The sequence below is a fragment of the Leptodactylus fuscus genome, chromosome 5 (genome assembly GCF_031893055.1).
Source record: "Leptodactylus fuscus isolate aLepFus1 chromosome 5, aLepFus1.hap2, whole genome shotgun sequence".
Lineage (NCBI taxonomy): Eukaryota > Metazoa > Chordata > Amphibia > Anura > Leptodactylidae > Leptodactylus > Leptodactylus fuscus.
Window position 1 is genome coordinate 34,617,994 of NC_134269.1, and position 19,626 is coordinate 34,637,619.

The following is a 19,626-nucleotide window of genomic DNA, read 5'->3' on the forward strand; positions in this document are numbered from 1 at the left end:
TCTCTGTGCAGCGTCTCCGCGGCGTCTTCCGGCTCTGAATTCACTCTGCCAGGCATCGGGCCTGGGCAGAGCCGACTGCGCATGCCCGCACTACAAGCAGACATGCGCAGTCGGCTCTGCCCAGGCCCGATGCCTGGCAGAGTGAATGAAGAGCCGGAAGACGCCGCGGGAAGCTGCACGGAGAAGACTTCTAAAGGTAGGAGAAGAACCAGCGTTGATTGGCCGACTGTATAGTATTCGGCCAATCAATGCTGGTTCTGCATCGAACTTTTCCATTCGAATAGCGAGTGGTACTCGATAGAGTACAAGTATTTCGAATATCCTAGTATTCGATAGAATACCTACTCGATTGAGTACTACTCGCTGTTCGCTAGTTAACACCTAGTTGTCAGTTTACAAATTAAGGGCCTGATTACACGGGCACAGAGGGGGCGCATTATGGCGCGTAATCCACATCATAATCCGCCCCCTCACAATGGTGGTCTATGTACACCGCCAGGCTACTTTTTTCCGTGTTGTTGCGGCAGCACCCTCCGGAGTCGGCCCATTCATTTGAGCCGACTCCGGAGGGGGAAGCTGCGTCAGTCATGGCAGGCGGGTTTTGACCAGGAGGAATAACAGAGGAAAGGCGCAATACAGAAACGTCCTCCGGCCTTTTAATTTCACGGGAATACACACATTTACTAATGGAGGGCTTGTCTGGATAAAGATTTGGCCCAACACCTCATATTTACTGGTGTTTTTTATATTTATTTGTAGGGTTTTTTAATACTTTTTTTTTGGAAAATGCTGTGTAAACGATTACCAACAATGCAATGTTTCTATAAATCCCATGTAAATCCTATAAAGCTTCTGTGCCGCCTCAGGCCACAGATTTCCAGTCGGGAATATGGGGATGTATATGGTGCTTTATTAAATTATGGAAAGGTGAGATTATTCATGTAATTTTTGTTGATTTTAAATAAACCTGAGGAATTTGCACCTTTCATGACTGGATTTCTTTATTCTGTACGTTCGTGTAATCCTCTTGATCTTATGGGGTGTGAATCGGGCTGTAGTCCGTATATTGATGAACATGTACCTCGCAGGCCATATGGCTGGACTATAAATACTCTTACACTAAGCAGGATGTCTGGGGTTTTTATGACCTTTATTATTTGCTTCCTTTTAGCCTTTAGTACAAGGATTGGCAACCTTCAGAACGCCAGCTGTTGTGGTACTACAACTCCCAGCATGCTCTGTCACTCCTGTGGAAGTTCTGAGAACAGCTGAGCAAGTGTCCATGCTGTGAAGTTCATAGGATAGGGGGTACTGTAACTTGGTGATAGTTGGAGGTCTGACCAATGAGACCCCCATTTGTTATGGGAACAGGGGTGCTTTGCTCCCCAACTTTGAATGGAGCACCAAGACGGGGCAGCTCCTACCGTTCTTCATTTTAATGGGGTTGCTGGAAATATTCGGAACGTTGCACAAGGCTATCCCATAGAAATGAACGGAGCGGCCCATGCCATTTCTCTTGTTCCATTCAGTTCTCGTGATTGTTGGGGGTGCTAGGGGTCAGACACCCACCGAGCACACCTCAGCTTCCGTGCGCATGCGCCGTACCGCCAGGTGTATGTCCTTGTCTTCACTAAACTGCGCAGGTGTCAGGAGCATAAGAGAAGAGTCCAAAGAGACCCATCTGTATTTGGGCTCGGGTGGATTTAAAGCAGGGCAATTTAGGACTAAACCCCAGTCTATAAGGACCTGTGGATGATTATGTCCCAAATCGACCTCACCGGTCCCTTTAAGCTGTCAATACACATGATGTTAATAGAGCCTTACTTGTTTTTGTGACTGTTTACCGGTCAGTCCATGTGACCATCTCTCTGAGTCTTATTTCTGATCACTCCGCCGCGCCCTTGCTGTGCCATTGTCGATCAATGCGTTGAAACTAATGGCGCTGGTTATCTTTGTTGTTCTCTGTATATTTATAACTGATTTGGCTCATAGATGAGGTATAAATATCTGATCCAGAAATATAAATTGGTTTCAGAGTACTAAGAATTAGATGTGGGAAGGAGTAATTGATGTCCAAAGTCCGTGATATTCCCGGCAGGTGATTTCATGTAGTGTCTGTAAATACAGTAATCTCAGTACTGGCAATAGGCCCATATCCTCGTGGGGTGAGCCATATAGGAAAATTTCCAGTGGCGCAAACAACTCTGATATGAATCAGTTGGAAAAAGGGCCAGTTACATGGGCCAAATGTGACCAGAAGGATTATTTACCATTAGAGTTTACCTGCCATTGCGGACCATTTAGGGCTCGTTCCCACGGGACAAGAGGGGGCGGATTATGGCGCTGAATCCACGTCCTAAACCACCTTCTCACAATAGAGGTCTGTGTAGATCGCTAGTGAGTGGCATGTTGCCGCTCAAGGAAAAAAGAATCGACGTGTCCTTTTTTCAGGCGGATTCCACGGCTGATTAAGCCGTGGCGTCCACCTTGCGACACCACCCTCCAGACTAGGCCCATTCATTTGGGCCTAATCCGGAGCGGGAGCCACGAAGGGATGCCGTGCACTGCACCAGCATCCCATCATGGCTGCTGCGACGGAATATGACACGCGGATTCCCCGTGTGAACTCAGCCTTGGGGTATGTTCTAGAGATGAGCGAACACTGTTCGGATCAGCCGTTCCGAACAGCACGCTCCCATAGAAATGAATGGAAGCAGCTGGCACATACACTTTGCCGGCGGCCGGTCGCTTAACCCCCCGCGTGCCGGCTACGTACATTCGTTTCTATGGGAGTGTGCTGGCGGAACAGCTGTTCCAAACAGTGTTCGCTCATCTCTAGTATGTTCACATGGAGTTTTTTTTTTAACCACGTCACGGTGTTTCCATCTCCCATTGACTTGAATGGGTTTTTCCAGGTGGAATTGACCTGAAGATAGGTCATGTTACTTTTTTTTTTCCCGCTAAATGAATTGGAGGCGTTTTTGTGGATTCTGTGTCAAAATCGACTGCCAAAAAAACTCTGTGTGAACTAGCCCTTAAAGGGGCTCTATCAGCAAAATTATACTAATAGAGCCCCACATATGCGTGAATAGCCTTTAAAAAGGCTATTCAGGCACCGTAAATGTTACATTAAATGTATGCAAAACTTACCGAACATGCACCATGGGCGGGGATAAACGATGCGACGTCAGCTTCGGGCACGCCTGCCTCTTCTGTCTTCTTGGAGTAACGCCCTCTGGTTCCGTGTCTTCCGGCTTCTTCTCTTCAAATCCCGCGCCTGCGTAGTAGCGCTTCCCTCTGAAGCACTACTGCACAGGCTCACTCGCCATTTTACTTAATGGCAGTTCGCGAGTGAGCCTGCGCAGTAGTGCTCCGGAGGGAAGCGCTACTACGCAGGCATGGGATTTGAAGAGAAGAAGCCGGAAGACACGGAACCAGAGGGCGTTACTCCAAGAAGACAGAAGAGGCAGGCGTGCCCGAAGCTGATGTTACATCGTTTATCCCCGCCCACTATGCACGTTCAGGTAAGTTTTGCATACATGTTTTAATGCTTTTATTTAAAAACGGGACCGGGGGTTAATATAACATTTACGATGCCTGAATAGCCTTTTTAAAGGCTATTCACGCATATGTGGGGCTCTATTAGCATAATTTTGCTGATAGAGCCCCTTTAAGGGAATTCCTACAGGCAGTTGTCTCATTTTTGAGACTTGAAACTTTTTGGAAGTTGAGCGAGTACTGTTCGGATCAGCCGATCCGAACAGCACGCACGCATTGAAATGAATGGAAGCACCTGGTGCTTCCGGTTTGATGGCAGCCGGCCGCTTAACCAGCCGCGTGCCGGCTGCGTGCATTGATTTCAATGCGTGCGTGCTGTTCGGATCGGCTGATCCGAACAGTACTTGCTCAACTCTAAAAAAGACACATTGATTTACTCCAGGTAGTCCCATCACTTAGCCTCAGCCTTGTGCTAACTCTTTGTGATGCCATGAGAGAGAATGGCGTGTAATATCACAGAGGTGTTTGGAGCATAGTCAGTACTAGTTGTCACCTATACTTGGTGGTCAGGCTACTGATTCAGGTGTGTCCTGATAACACAGACTTGTCATAATCCTGGGGCCTTACAGCATTGTATTTTTTACTCACTTCCTACTTGTAAGTCTGGTCATAGTTCACTAGACAGTCACAGCTATTTCTTAGGAAGCAGCTACATGACATTATTCTCTATAAAATCTACCCTTAGGCCTACAAGAAGCCTTAGGTGAAGTGTACATGAAGGGCGTACGCTATAATATACTATTATCAATACTGCTCGGTTTACAATAGATCCTGTGGTCACTTTCTAGGGTGCAAGATTGTTCGCTGGGCCGCAGCCCAACAGTAACTGTAAGACATGGGATTCATTGACAGTCCCGTCTGTGCATCCTCAAATGGTATATACTGTACAGCTGGAGATTTGTATTTTTTTCCTGAGATTATCCTGTGTTTAGATAGATATTGGTAAGGTCTAACCAAATTTAATGTTACTTTATCAACAAAATTTTTTTAAAAAATGCAACCCCGCTCTATACGTTTAAGCTCGGAGATATAGTCTGTAAAGTATTAGGCCCCGTTCCCACGGAGTAACGCATGCAACACATTGAAATCAATGGGAAGCTTTGTAACCCATTGATTTCAATGTGTAGTGCGTGCAAGCCGACACCCATTGAAGTCATTGGGATCTGTTTTGCAGCGCCTCACTCTGACACGTGTTTACGTGTCAGAATGAGGGGCGCGTTACTCCCTGGGAACGGGGCCTAGTGGTCAGAATGGCTGAAGCTTGATTCTAAAATGAATCCCTCTTTTACTCGGCTTAGAGCTGGATTGAACCTCAAGAGGATCCTCCAGTGGTCTTTGGCTCTGACACTAATGGATCCAAGACGCCTCAGACCCTTTATATTCAGCAACACCCTCTGATTCAGCTTTCTTACCGCTGAGCCCCATCAGTTTTTGTGCTAGGGTAAGATATTCTGTATACCTGTAGGAAACATTAATTCCTTTGCTGAACCCAATGTCTGACCCTGCTCCTCTTATGAGCCAATAAGACTTTCAGGAGGTGGTCAGTTATTGTTGACCCTACAAATGTAGATCCCAGGTTTGCCGCAAGGTGATAAAATCCTGGGCCCAAATGGTATTAACACTAGGGTGTCAATAAAATATCTATTGGGTAATAGCAAGTGTAATTTTGCATAACCAAACAATCTTTTGTCCTTCTGGGCCTCCTACACCTAAAAGTGGCCCTACACCTTCACAAGCTATTGGTTCTGCCAACAGCTATGCCTCCTAACACCCCTTTATTGAGCAAGGGCGGCCATGCATACTGTAGGACACCCCATCATTTTGTATTAAACTAAGCTACAGTACCAGGTCGGACCACCCAATGATCAAACGTGATGGCCTACAACCCAGGAAACCTGCTATCGTGGACTAACTGGAAGTCATAAAATTTCCAGTAAACCCTTGACAGCCTGTAAATATGATACATCCCATGACTGGGTTTTACCGCACCACATCCTAGTTAGTCACAGATCAAATGCTAAGTCTATTTGCTAGAAATCAGTCTGATGTATTGTAGTAGTGGAGGGGGATGGGAGCGGCGCTCTGAGGTCAATTAGTCTTCTCTTATCTATCATGATAGGTATGGTGCAATGTTCTATCACGTGGCTGGCACCTCCAACCATATCCCTTGTTAACAGCCTTGTTCTGCTGTCTTAGAAAGATCCCAGCATAGTATAATATCTATCAGATGTAAACTTCAGCTAGTGGGCCCATTGTGCAGATTTACAAGATCTGGCTACTATCAGAAAGTTACATTGGTGGAAGATCAGTGAAGAGTTCAGACCCTTCATATTTCTAAAATGATGGGACCAGGATATCCATTTAGTGGCGCTCATATTTCCATGATCAAACAAATAGTGTTCTGCTACAAATGCTGGGTCAGAGATTTCCAGTGTCTGAAGTGGACCATACACCTTGAATAGCTATTGGTATTCAGGTCACTCGTAATCAGGGCCACATCTCTAATGAGGTGAGGTGAGGCGGTGGCCTCAGGCGGCACTCTGGAGGGTGCTACACCCGCGGCAATTAATTATTTTTTTTTCTCCCTAAACTAGTGAGGAGAGGGCTGCTCTGAAAACAACCCTAACAGCCCTCTCCTGCGCTGTGCTGTGTTTCAGGGCAGAGGCGTCATCTTGCCGCCTGCGCTGAGACGCAGGCGTCTTATTGCTGAGTGAAAAGAGGAAGCGGCGGCAGCAGCGAAGTAGGTAAGCAACATACTTTTTTTGTTGTTTAAAATAGGCCGATACCTGCTGGAGTATCCCCAGCAGGTAGCAGCCTATTTACCTACCTCCCCGGGCCTGCTCATTGCCACCCCCCCCCCCCCCCCTCTTTCCTTCTCTATCTGGACAAATAACACCATAAAGACTTATTCACAGCCACCCACACAGTAATCGTACCCCCTTTGTGCCACAGCCCTCCACACAGAATCCCTCCTTGACTATATGCTGCTGACCCACTGATATATGCCACTCCTTTCTGACAGTGGAAGGCTGTGTATCACCAGAAGGCAGGGGTAATAAATTTACCAGTCATAAAAGGAGATAAGAGAAGTTTATTTAGCCTGTGTCTTGGCTTCTGAATCCAACAGCAGCCGCAACCCCGTATTGAGTGACACCACTGGCACCAAAGGAATATCAATACCATAGAATGAATTAAGACACTTTATTTACTAAGAAAATACTTTTATTATTTCAAAATAAATATACCAAATAAATAAAAATAGCAAAAAAATAAAAATTGCACATTGTTTTGTAGCGGATTTGACAGATTGTGTCGACATTATACAATTTTTGTACTATTTTATATTACGGTTCTTCATATGCTTCATATCACTTTGAAATTCAACATCAATTTAGACTTGTCAAGATATGGACCTTCTGTACTTCAGGCATCGCTGTAGGAGGTGCAGAGGTTAAAGTTGCACCAAAGCTCTTGTGCCTGAGGTGGTCCAAATGCCCCTGTGCCACATAAGGGCGGGTTCACATCTGCGCCCGGGGTCTCTGCTTTCAGGTTTCCATTTCCTGCCCGAAACTGGACAGGAGACGGACACCTGTAGGCATTTTTCAAACCCATTCAAGTGAATGTGTGTGAAAAGTGTCTGGCCGTGAGCGTTTTGTGTTCACGGCTCTCACGGCTGGACTTGGTCTGACAGGTTTCTGTCTTCCGCCTGCAGAAGACGGAAACCTCTGAATGGAGACCGGACGCTCGTGTGAACCCAGCGTAAGATGGCAGAATGATAAGCAGTACAGAGTAGGTGGAGGCCCAGGTCTAGTTCTTGCACTGGGGCCCTGCAGTTTCATGTCCAGACATAATACCAATTTCCTCTACCTCCGGAACGGGTACAGCTCTCTTGTAAGGTTGGTAATGTAGCATGGCATCTCTTTACAACCTCCATTTTGCCCCTTGCTTTCAAATGTGTAGGCCACGTAGTAAGCAAGACGGGTAAGAAATTGAGTCAGTTCTAGATTCTTTTCGTTCCCACTTAGTAATTTACATAATGTCTGTAGGAAGAAAGAGCCCGAGGGATTATGGAAGGCTGCATAACCTGAAGAGTAAAGGGAAACAATAAGATGTCACTTGCCACAACTACCAGATTTCTTATGTTTCGCTTAAAAAAAATAAATAAAAATGATTCCCCTTCCCAAGGCTAAGGCTTGATTCGCACTTGTATTGGAGTCTTCCTATGAGACTCAGTCGCAGAATCTGTCTAAAATCAGCAGAGACTTCTCTCTCCACCGGCTTTATACTGAAACTGGGCGGAAACCCAGTGGACCCCATTTCTAGTCTAATGGGATACACATGTAACTGCTTTTTAAGCGGACAGGGTTTTGGTCCAGAAACCCAAATGCTTTGTGAACCTAGTGTAACAGCCAGTGGCGTAACTAGGAATGGCGGTGCCCCATGGCCAACTTTTGACATGGCCCCCTTCTCACCGCCCCTTGCATTTCTGCATGCACTATTGTGCCCCATAGTGGCCCCTGCACACAGTATTATCCCCCATAGTGGCCCCTGCACACAGTATTATGCTCCATAGTGGCCCCTGCACACAGTATTATGCCCCATATTGGCCCCTGCACACAGTATTATGGCCCATAGTGGCCCCTGCGCACAGTATTATGGCCCATAGTGGCCCCTGCGCACAGTATTATGCCCCATAGTGGCCCCTGCGCACAGTATTATGCCCCATAGTGGCCCCTGCGCACAGTATTATGCCCCATAGTGGCCCCTGCGCACAGTCTTATGCCCCATAGTGGCCCCTGCGCACAGTATTATGGCCCATAGTGGCCCCTGCGCACAGTATTATGCCCCATAGTGGCCCCTGCGCACAGTATTATACCCCATAGTGGCCCCTGCGCACAGTATTATACCCCATAGTGGCCCCTGCGCACAGTATTATGCCCCATAGTGGCCCCTGCGCACAGTATTATGCCCCATAGTGGCCCCTGCGCACAGTATTATGGCCCATAGTGGCCCCTGCGCACAGTATTATCCCCCATAGTGGCCCCTGCGCACAGTATTATCCCCCATAGTGGCCCCTGCGCACAGTATTATCCCCCATAGTGGCCCCTGCGCACAGTATTAGGCCCCATAGTGGCCCCTGCGCACAGTATTAGGCCCCATAGTGGCCCCTGCGCACAGTATTAGGCCCCATAGTGGCCCCTGCGCACAGTATTAGGCCCCATAGTGGCCCCTGCGCACAGTATTAGGCCCCATAGTGGCCCCTGCGCACAGTATTATGCCCCATAGTGGCCCCTGCGCACAGTATTATGCCCCATAGTGGCCCCTGCGCACAGTATTATGGCCCATAGTGGCCCCTGCGCACAGTATTATGGCCCATAGTGGCCTCTGCGCACAGTATTATCCCCCATAGTGGCCCCTGCGCACAGTATTATGGCCCATAGTGGACCACCCATGTACAATTATTATACTCTGGGGTCTTTTCTTTGCATGGCTTATGCCCTTTATAAAATAGAATATATGGTAGAATATACCTTCACTGCTGGCAAACATGACCATAGTATCTCTTGGCAGGACGTCAATGTGAGAGAAGGCGCTTATGTGCATCGGTGGCGGGGCACTGTCCGTCTCCACTACTATGCCTTCATCTAGTTTGCCTCCTCGGCATGCCTGCAACCAAAAATAAGAGTCATCATTATCCTGCCCATGTATAACAGACATACATATAGTAAAGCACCACCATAATGATCCACCAAGCCCATCCGGTTCTTCATAGTGCTTACCTGTATAAAGAATAGCTTGGGTATTCCAGCCAGCGCTGGGCTATTTTGTGGAGAAAGCCATTCGTAGAAGTCTCTGAGCATGACAGGCTCACCATAGAAGTCATAGATGATGCCCTCTTCACCATGGCTGGAGAGGATAGTGATGAAACAGTCACCTTGTGGCTCCTGAGTCTCTGCAGAAGACATTAGTATTACTAAAGATACCCGGTATTCTGGGGAATACTAGGATGCAACCTATTATGGCTGAGGTATGGAAACAGCCTTGTAGTCTGGTGAACATGAGACATTCCCATTAAGTCATATTAAGCTTCCCCTCTTTGGTCAGAGGGTAGCAGCCTAGAAGGTTATCAAACGGCCTCCATTACCTTTCTTATAGATGTTTCTGATGTCCCTGGCACTGACATCTGTGTTTAAAGACACCTCAAATCCCAGAGCTGAAAGTACTCCATGAAGACTTTTCGTGTCGTACTTGACGCCTTTTCGGGCTGCTAATGTTATACCTTTGCCCCCTTGCCGTTTGTGAAACTCTGCATTGGCGATGATAACAGCGCGGGGCTTGGGCACCTTCGACATGATGAATCACTAAGAAAATATAAGCAGAGAGAAGAATAAGAAAATTATTATTACCTGTGGTAGGAGACACCTGTCATAGTCATCGTGTCTTGTGGGCCATCATGTCTTGTGCCGGCCTTGCCCCTTTTTGGGACATGACCAGCACAGAATCCTGTCCATATCACTTCGGAAGCAACAGAGCCCAGGGAACGTGGGAGCGTATTAGCTGGGCCGGGGGGATTATACAACTTTTCCAGGAGGTCACCCCTCTTTTTGGAGCCAGCTGGGTGTTTCGAGAGAGTAGACAAGTAGGCTCATGGTGTATCAAAAGTCTGGCCCATGAATAAATGGGATCCAAAGACAATGTTGGAGATCTAAAGGGTCCTAGTCCCCATTTTCAGCATGTGTGGTCACCTCTCGAAATAATTTGGGAATTAATAAGAATCTGGAAAAACTACTTGTACATTACAAAAAAACAAGATCAGTCATTTATAGGGGCTTTGGTCGGACCTTTTTCCAGTGGTGGAAAAATAAGTGCAGCGGACACGCTGTGAGTTCTAATACCATTGCGGTTTTTGAAATCGCAGCATGTCAATTATACCTACGGAAACGGTGGCGGTTTCCCTATACTTATAATTGAGGCAGAAAGTCCGCGGAGGAAACCTCTGAAAACTTTCTGTGAAAAATGTTACGGGAAGAAAATATGATTCGTTGTCGCTGTGGTTTTGGCTGCGGACTGCTATGTGGGGCTTCAGCCTTAAACAGAATCTTAGCCTTAAGCAGCATCTCTTCTGAAGGTCACCTTCTTTTGAGTTGTAAGGAATTCCATTCAGCAATTTCTTATATTTTATCCAATATGGATGCGATTATTGTGTCCGTACATAGGTGCTGTAGGTTTAGCAGTCACGACACAAGTCCTAGTAGCCACATAGTCATAACAGTGGTGTAAAACCTGTGCCATGAATGCCGTCCCATACAGCCATATTTGTAAGCTCATCCCCTTCAGCATGGATTCTATATGTACAGCCATCCTTGAAGGTATCCATTGACACGTGAGATCATACGGTAGCCTTTATGCATACACATTTATATATTAATAGCCAAGATCTACTCTCTTGTACTGGATATTTATCAATTTTTTTTGTCCCTGCAGTTTTCCTACAATGAATTGCTTTCTAAGGTTGGGTAGATCACACCTGTCTGATTCTGGGAAAGAAGGTTACACCCTATAGGTACATAGATGAAACCTCCATGTATGTAAATAGGATGTAATTCTCAGCACTAAAGAATACGGACGTCGTGCCCACGATACGTGACTCCCAATGGGATTGGTGTTATTTTCTCACGTGCCAGTCTTATTCTGGTATTTACTAATCCCAGCGCACCACAGGAGGTCCCGCATGTCCGAAATGAAATTTACGCCAGTCACGGATTGGCGTAGATTTTAGGTTTAATGCATGCCTGTTGTTTGGCGAGACTTATAGTAAATCTGGCAGGTCAGAAAGTCGACATAGTAGTGCATTTTTCTGGAGACTCCATACTATTAGGCCAAAGTCCCACATTACAACCGGATTTTGACTCGCAGGCCGCCTCAGAATCCGGTCTTAAAAACGGCTAACCATGACTGGCATCCAGTCGTGGCATTCCGCTCTGGATTAGGCCAAAATGAATGGGCCTAGTCGGGAAGGAGTGTCGCGCCGCGGATGCTATGGCAGATTCCGCGACAAGCAGGGGCAGCTCGCTTCTTTTTTCTGCGAAGTGAATTGCTCCCATTGAAGTCAATGGGAGGTGTTTTGGAAGCCGGATTCCGCATCAAAATCCGGTCCAAAAAACCCTGTGTGAACTCAGACATACTTAGGGAGACGTGAAAGCTCCGGTGGCCGAGTACTGAATCAGATACATCGTGTGGCACCACCTTTTAGATTGGGCTTTATTCATACACTCCAGATATGAGCACCATTACACATACAGATTGAACGGATTACACAGGGCCAGGGGTATAGCTATAGGGGGTGAAGACGGGGCAATTGTTACTGGGCCCTGGAGCCTAAGAAGGCCCAAAGACTCTACAACATAAGACGTCAGTATTCTAGATAATACGTGGTAAGTGGGGACCCCGATAAAGATTCTGTACTGGGACCAAGAGGTTTAAGTTACACCTCAGCATGGGGTAATATGCTGCTGACCAATCCGGATTTTTTAGGTTACATGAATGAAACGGTGACCTGACTATCGGGCATCTTGATCATTCATCAGGTGATCGTCTGTACATTGATATAGGTCAGGAAAGGAAAACCAGCAACTAAACTACAGTACAATGCATGTGAATAAGGCTCAACAAACACTCGGCATTAGATATCTGCCGGGAAAAGCTTTCACCTGACAGATATCAGCTGGACATGTGCGTCATATCTAGACTAGGCATAGGGCTGGGCGACTGCCAAACACGGACACAGCTCACCTCCATAGAGAACAATAGAGGATCCGGAAAAAATAAAATGGTAATATACAAATAGAAGGGTAAGTTCACACGGGGTTTATTGCTCAGGATTTGGAGGCTGTATTCGCCTCACAATCCTGACCAAAGAGACGGCTCCCATTGAAATCAATGGGAGCCCTTCAGGTGGTATTTCTGGGAGCCAGTTTGTTCTGGCTCCCGGAAAAAGAAGCGAGATGCTCATTCTTCAGGCCAAGTCGCCCTTAAGACACTCCGTCCTCCCGACTAGGCCCATTCATTGGGCCTAATCCGGAGCAGAGTGCACGACTGTATGCCGATGCAGTGCACCAGCATTCAGTCGCGGCTACCTGTATTTTGGACCGGAACCTGAGGTGACCTCCCCGCAGCCTGCTACTTGGGGTCTTAGCCTGAGACCCCATAGTGCACAAACAGCTTTTTTTGTTGCAGATTTTGCTCTGGTTTTTTGAGCCAAAGCCAGGTGTAGATCGAGCAGAAGGTAGAAGTATAAGAACTGTCGGACCGTCCTGGGGACTTCCCTGGTGGTCCGAAGATGTTTTTGCTTGGTATGTACTGCTTGCTCTAGTGTTTCTCTTTTTTTGCGTTTTTGGTCTATTTCAGACCCTGTTGTATTATTAAAATTTGCAATAAAAAAATTTGAATTGTAATAAAAGAAGTATAAAGAACATTATATATATATATATATATATATATATATATATATATATATATATATATATATTCTACATTCCTCTTGTAGCCATTCTCGGCTTTGGCTCAAGAAACCACAGCAAAATCTGCAACAAAAAAAACAGCAAACAAACAACAACAAAAAGCAACGTTTTCAATGTGAGACTTCACCCTGATAAAATAACACAATAGTAATACAGAAAAATGTAGTATAATAAATATAGTACATGCAAGATAGAAGAGATATATAATATTGTACTACAGGACAATGCAGTATAACAAATATAGAAATACAGGAAGGTGTAGCATAATAATATAGTACGTGCAAGATAGAATATATAATATAGTAATACAGGACAATGCAGTATAACAAATATAGTAATACAGGAAGGTGTAGCATAATAAATATAGTAATACAGCATACTAAAGAATCCCATATATTACAGAAATGACTTGCAGTAAGCCAGTACTACCTGCCGCCTGCTCCTCTAGCTCGCTCTGTGCTCTGGCACATTGTACTATGACTCTTATGCAGACTGGGCGGGTTGCATTTGTCAGGTGTCACTCCTCCTATTAGGTACGTCCTGCTTTATAGCCCTGTAATATCTTATGGGATCTGGAGAGAATCAGAATACTATCTAGCCTACCGATACCTCTATATTGTTTCGAGATCACAGTTTGTTTGTTCTTTACATAAGGCCATAGCATTTCTGCATAGGAATAGCCACAAGAAATGAATAAAATGACACATGTACAGGGACTCATGCGCACATGTTTCACAGTCACAAGGAAATCCTAGTGAAGAAACATCTGTCTAGGTCATGGGATAATCCTACACGTGTGTTTCCATGATCCAGACCGATTATTATAGTCACTATAGGGAAGTAAAGAAGGTTTCCATGGCATGACAGCAAGCAGAGATCCTGAAATCTGTGAACGTTTCATACAGAAGTGTAAAGCTCCAAGGACATGACCATAAGGAACGGATCAGACGTCCATGTTTTTCACTGACTGATCTACTTGAATGAATGAAGCCAGACTGCAAAGTGGACAGGAATAGGACCCGCTCCATATTTTGCAGCCCAGGTTCATGGCCCCCATACAGACTCAGTGGTGTGCATGAGGCCATAGAGATGAATGGGACGTTATACTATCTGTAACATCTCTATATACAGTTGTGTGCATGGGGCCTAATGGAAAATTGTATAATATTGTATAATATTTACATAAACCCTAATAATGGCAGACCATGTCATATATTAGTCTGTGCGGCCATGGTTAAAGGTTAATGCAACAGCTATTCCCACACTATTGCACGAAGACATATCCTTGATAGATTCCACATCCACAACAGATGATCTCCGGTCAGCTATGCAGGCCCTGCCATCTATCAAAAGTCCTGAACCGGAAGATTCACAGCAAGGCTTCCTTATATGCCTTACTACAGATCTTACCCCATCTGTCTCGCAGCCTTTCATTCAATGTCAGCCCCATTCACACCAGCCTTTTTACATGCTCACATAACTAATACCAAGAAAGTCTAAGCCCCACAACTATCCTGTTCTAGTCCAATCTCCCTGTTAAACATGGATGCCAAGTTGTTTGCTAAGCTCGTAGCCAATAGTTTGGAGAGTCTTGTGGGGGCCATGGTTCACCCTGACCAGCTGGGACAACTCATTGCTCTTATTGTAACTGTGTTTTTGTCATTCTTAATGTGGTTAAGGCGTGCATGCTCATCTTTGTAAGACTTGTTCAATATGGAGAGCTCACTTACCCAGTACCAGGCAATCCAACCGTCCTGCTTGGTCTCTCGTCTTCATTTCTATCTACCCAGCTCTGGAGACTCCTTCTCCAATTCTAACACGTCAGTACAGAGTCTCAGCTCGCACCTTTATTACACATCTGGCCTGGGGGGGGAATATTTGTCAGGGGTGCTTAATGGGAATACAGTCAGCATACTCCAACAAGTTACAACTAAACCTACATAGCGCTCTTACACCATTCAAAGTCACCAACTTAGCACTGGTTCCGCCATACAGGACCTTACTAGGCACAAAGTGATCCCAACAACCCCCATCAATATATGCAGGTTTGTGATGGAGGTGTAACAAGGAAAGAGGAACCATCTGGTGGGACAATATTATCCTTCAGGTGCTCTGGCTCAAAGTAGTGGAACAACTATAGCCAACAACCAAGCCATTTTATTACTTTTGGTTCTTCCTGAACCACCGAATGGTTGTCTAAAACTTTGATGATCGTCTTCCTTGCCTGATCCCTTCCTGATCCCCACTCTTACTCACGGCCACCTCTGCTTCCCTTTCTGCCCTTTAGGGGGCTCCGTGCACCCATAACACGTAACTGTAAGTCAATAACATGATATGGGACACATGGGGCCCTCTGGAGGGCCGAAGGGGAAGCAGAGGCGGCTGTGAATAGGATCAGGGATTGGTAAGTAGATAGGGCACATTACCTGCTGGGGTCCCATATAGGGCTCACAATCTAAAATCCTAATCTTTATGCCTATGGAGTGTGGGAAGATGTGTGCGCAGGTTGTTCCATAAATGGGGGACATTCTAATATCACCGCCATGTCTGCTTTTTGCTGAATTTGTAGGAAAGTCCTTGTTTCTACACAACCTCTGGCAGCTGCCTGTCAGCTACAAAGATGTGGATTACAACATTGATGGTTTCAGATTGCCAATTCCAGGAAAGACCTGTCACTTCCCTTTGTGACATCAGTAGGAATTTCCTCTAGGTTATTTGGTCATGTTCTCTAGTATTCGCTGGCTGACACACCTCTAGTATTGTAGTGTAAAGGGAAGGATTACAGGTAATAAGGTCATAATTCACATCAATATATCCCGCAACATATTTATCAAGGCCTAAACTCTTTTTGCAAAACTGGCAAAACTTAACGGTTCACATCTACATTTATCTTTCCGTCATTCGGATCTGCTGGGGGACCTGAACAACGGAGAGCCCAAATACTAAAACAGCGATTACCCACAGACACAGATGGACCCCATAGACTATAATAGGGACAGTGAGGCGTCCGCCATTTTTATACTGAAATCACAGGAAAGAAAAGTCTCCCCGTACAGGACTTTTCTCTCAGCTGAGAAAAATGGAGACCCCGATACAGATGTGAACTTAGCCAAGTGTATAATAAAGCCTAACATGACATTACAAAACCAGTCCCCATTGGTTTCAGTGGAACACTTGTAGTCCAGTTCAGATACATATCTTGTAGGGGAGTGCGGACGACCATCTTACACGTCCCAGTGGTCACGGTTAAGGCAATAGATCCACATTACGGTGACCATGTTCACTTAAAATTGGTATAGATTTAGAGATGTGTTTAGTGGGGATGCAGTTTTTGTTTCAGAATATTGCAGGACGTTCCCGGGATGTGGGTACTCTAATAGCTCTGCTGCATCTGCTTTTTCCTCAATCTGAATGATAGCCTGTGGTTTCTGCACAACCTTCACCTACAAAGGATTCAGCCTGGGGCCGGTTTCTTGTGCTTTTCTACGGCCACCTCCAGGAACTTTCAGTCACATTCCTTCAGTCAATGCTGACATGTCATATCTAATAGACCTGGTATTGTATTCCTTGTAAAGGTGGGGGACATAGCTTTAACTGACACCTGTATATCCTGATGTCTTACAAGACTGAATTCACACTGTAGAGCTGTGGTTAAGAACACTGTGTTGAAATTTATGGCATTCATGCTGAAAAATCATGTTTATGGGCAGCACGGTGTCTCAGTGGTTAGCACTGCAGCACTGGAGTCCTGGGTTTGAATCCTGCCAAGGACAACATCTGCGAGGAGTTTCTATGTTCTCCCCGTGTTTGTGTGGGTTTCCTCCGGGTACTCCGGTTTCCTCCCACACTCCAAAGACATACTGATAGGGAATGTAGATTGTGAGCCCTATATGGGACAGTGACTGTCAATGTCTGTAAATTGCTGCGGAATATGATGGCGATATATAAGTAAGCATAATAAATAATAATGAATACTAAGCTCCAATACCTTTAGAAAAATGAGGGCGCATGGCAGTTCTATAATGATTTGGTTTGGTGTAGATAAACTGTGTTCTACGTCGGTGCTGAGATGCTAAAATGCAGCCATATACCCGGCATGTGACTTCTACGGTGCGGTCTACAGAAGTCTACGGTTATTATAGTTTCATACTTGTTATGGCGCCACCTGGTGTTCTATTGATTTCCTATTCCAGAACATCCATCTAAAGCAGGGGTAGGGAACGTACGGCTCTCCAGCTGCTGCAAAACTACAACTCCCAGCATGCATACTTGCTCTGCTGTTCTTGGAACTCCCATAGAAGTTACTGGAGCATGCTGGGAGTTGTAGTTTCACAGCAGCTGGAGAGCCACAGGTTCCCTACCCCTGATCTAAAGTGTCCAGCACTGGTGACAAGAAGCCACTGACTCATAGCTTAGACAATATCAAGAATCTCATGTGCCCACATTGATTTATCACATATGATAACTGTACATGTAGATCATGGTCTTGTAGGCCTCCTGCACACGACCATAGTCCACAAAACTGATCCACACAAAAACATGTCTGCATTGCATCTGTATGCCATGGATCCTATATTATTCTCCACACAAGCAGCCAAAAATAGGACACGCTTCATAGTTTTCTGTCCTTGCACACGGACTAAAATCGCGGTTGTGTCTGGGCACATAGGAATAGAACGTGACCCATAGGGGTCAAGTGCGAGTAGAGGTAAAAGTCACAGGATCGGGTGGAGGATGTGTCTGATCACAATGGGGTGCGGGTCTTCTCATGAATCTGGTGAATCCTCCGCCATCACAGGGATCACCAAGACTGGCATATAAAACAATGGTCTTGATGAATCCGCCCCATGATATATTGCCGGGACTGAAAAATAATAGTACATTATGTGGCGGCAATACCTTAAACTTTTTTTTTTGTTGAAGTAGAGTTCCACTTTTCACACCAATACGTCCTCATTATATAATGTCTGAAGGATTGCGGAGTGTTATCAGCGGTGGCCTGAGGCGCGGCGTGCTCCACTAGGCTACAGGAATTTAGTATTTCAGCATTTTAGGTGCTCACATCAGAGGGGAACGCACGCACGGGTGAAGCTGATAGATTCTGATTGTCTGGCCTGCATAATGGCAGGAATCACTCTGCTGCCCATGTACAAGAGGATCCAGGTGGTGGCAGTAAGTATGGCGACCACCAACACTGGACACATTAGGTGGACATTCTGAGGGGGGAATTAAAGGAACACTAGGGGGGAATGTAACAATACCTAACAGATACAGGAGCTTTTTTTTTTTTTTTTCTTTTAAATAAATCTGATTGAAAGAATATTATGTGGAGTCTGAACTAATAGGTCATTTGATTATTATTATTGTTTTTTACTGCAAAGTGGGCATAGGATTTGCATGAATCTCGTCCACTTTGCAGATACTATAAAATACCGCGATTTTTCCCGCAGTGTGGGGCCCCGGCCCTAGGGTTCAAGGTCCCTAGGGGGTTTGTAAAAAAAAAAAAAAAATTAAAAATCCCCCCTTTTCCCTCAATCAGATATAAAATTAAACAAACACTTTAGGTATCTCCATTTTCAAAAATGTCCAAACTATTAAAGGGGCTCTATCATTGGGAAAAGTCATTTTTAACTAATCACATCCTTGCATAGCCTTTAGAGAGGCTATTCCACACCTACCTTTAGTATGTAGATTGCCTCAGTGGTTTCTGAATAAGTTCGTTTTTATTCATATGCTAATTAGACTGGTGCACGATGCATCATGCACCCCCTTTGCTATTGTTTCCTATGTGTATATACAGCACAGGCTGCTGATGACTCAGCTTCCTGTTTGCACACACATAGGAGATAATAGCAGAGACGAGTGCTGCTGGGAACTTCCTGTGCTGGCTGGAAGCTCATTAGCATAGGAATAAAAATGGACTTATTCAGAAACCACTGAGGCAATCTACATACTAAAGGTAGGTGTGGAATAGCCTTTCTAACAACATGGCGTAAAAGCAGAACTGTCTAAGTTGCCCATGGCAACCAATCACAGCGCAGCTTTCATTTTGCAGAATAGTCAAATATAAGCTGCACTGTGATTGGTTGCTATGGGTAACTAAGACTCAATTTTGACCATTTTAATAAATCTGCCCAAAAGTATCAGAAATTGTAGGCACATACTATACTATACAACTTTACTACAGAAAATTTTATTCATTTTTAATACAAATGTGATATGTTACAGAAACAAAATGAAGAAGGTTTCTCTTTTTATTATACAAGAATATTTCCTATAGATTAAAGTCTCCACCAGGGGGTGTTACACAAGTAACAACTAGGTGGTATCGCTATACACCAGCATGACGCAAACAATTAACCTCTCATACAGAATCACCGCACCACAGCGCCCCCTCAGACAGGGAGGTGAATAGGTCGTCCTAGTGCACATTCACAGCTAAGAGAACCTGCACAATAAAAAAAAAAACTACACAATTTATAAAAAGAATTTATTCTCATTTTGTCATCTGTAAATTATTGTAAGTGAATAAGAATTGTCCCCATAA

The 19,626-nt window shown here is 45.2% G+C and overlaps 1 protein-coding gene across 2 annotated transcripts in view; it reads right to left on the reverse strand.

Moving 5' to 3' along the window:
• Positions 1-6,845: 6,845 nt before the first annotated feature.
• LOC142202649 (caspase-7-like) overlaps positions 6,846-19,626 on the reverse strand; it is a 436,926-nt gene continuing 424,145 nt past the window's right edge. Inside the window, exons 1-5 of one of the 2 annotated variants that reach the window (XM_075272884.1) lie at positions 13,509-13,524; positions 9,704-9,920; positions 9,339-9,511; positions 9,090-9,225; positions 6,846-7,642 (exon numbers count right to left, since the gene is read on the reverse strand). In XM_075272884.1, the coding sequence (XP_075128985.1) occupies positions 7,422-7,642; positions 9,090-9,225; positions 9,339-9,511; positions 9,704-9,911 (738 nt within the window). In that variant the 5' untranslated portion in view covers positions 9,912-9,920; positions 13,509-13,524 and the 3' untranslated portion in view covers positions 6,846-7,421. Of the gene's footprint in view, positions 7,643-9,089; positions 9,226-9,338; positions 9,512-9,703; positions 10,492-13,508; positions 13,525-19,626 lie in introns of those variants that run through there. The other variant, XM_075272883.1, reaches the window with a different exon arrangement.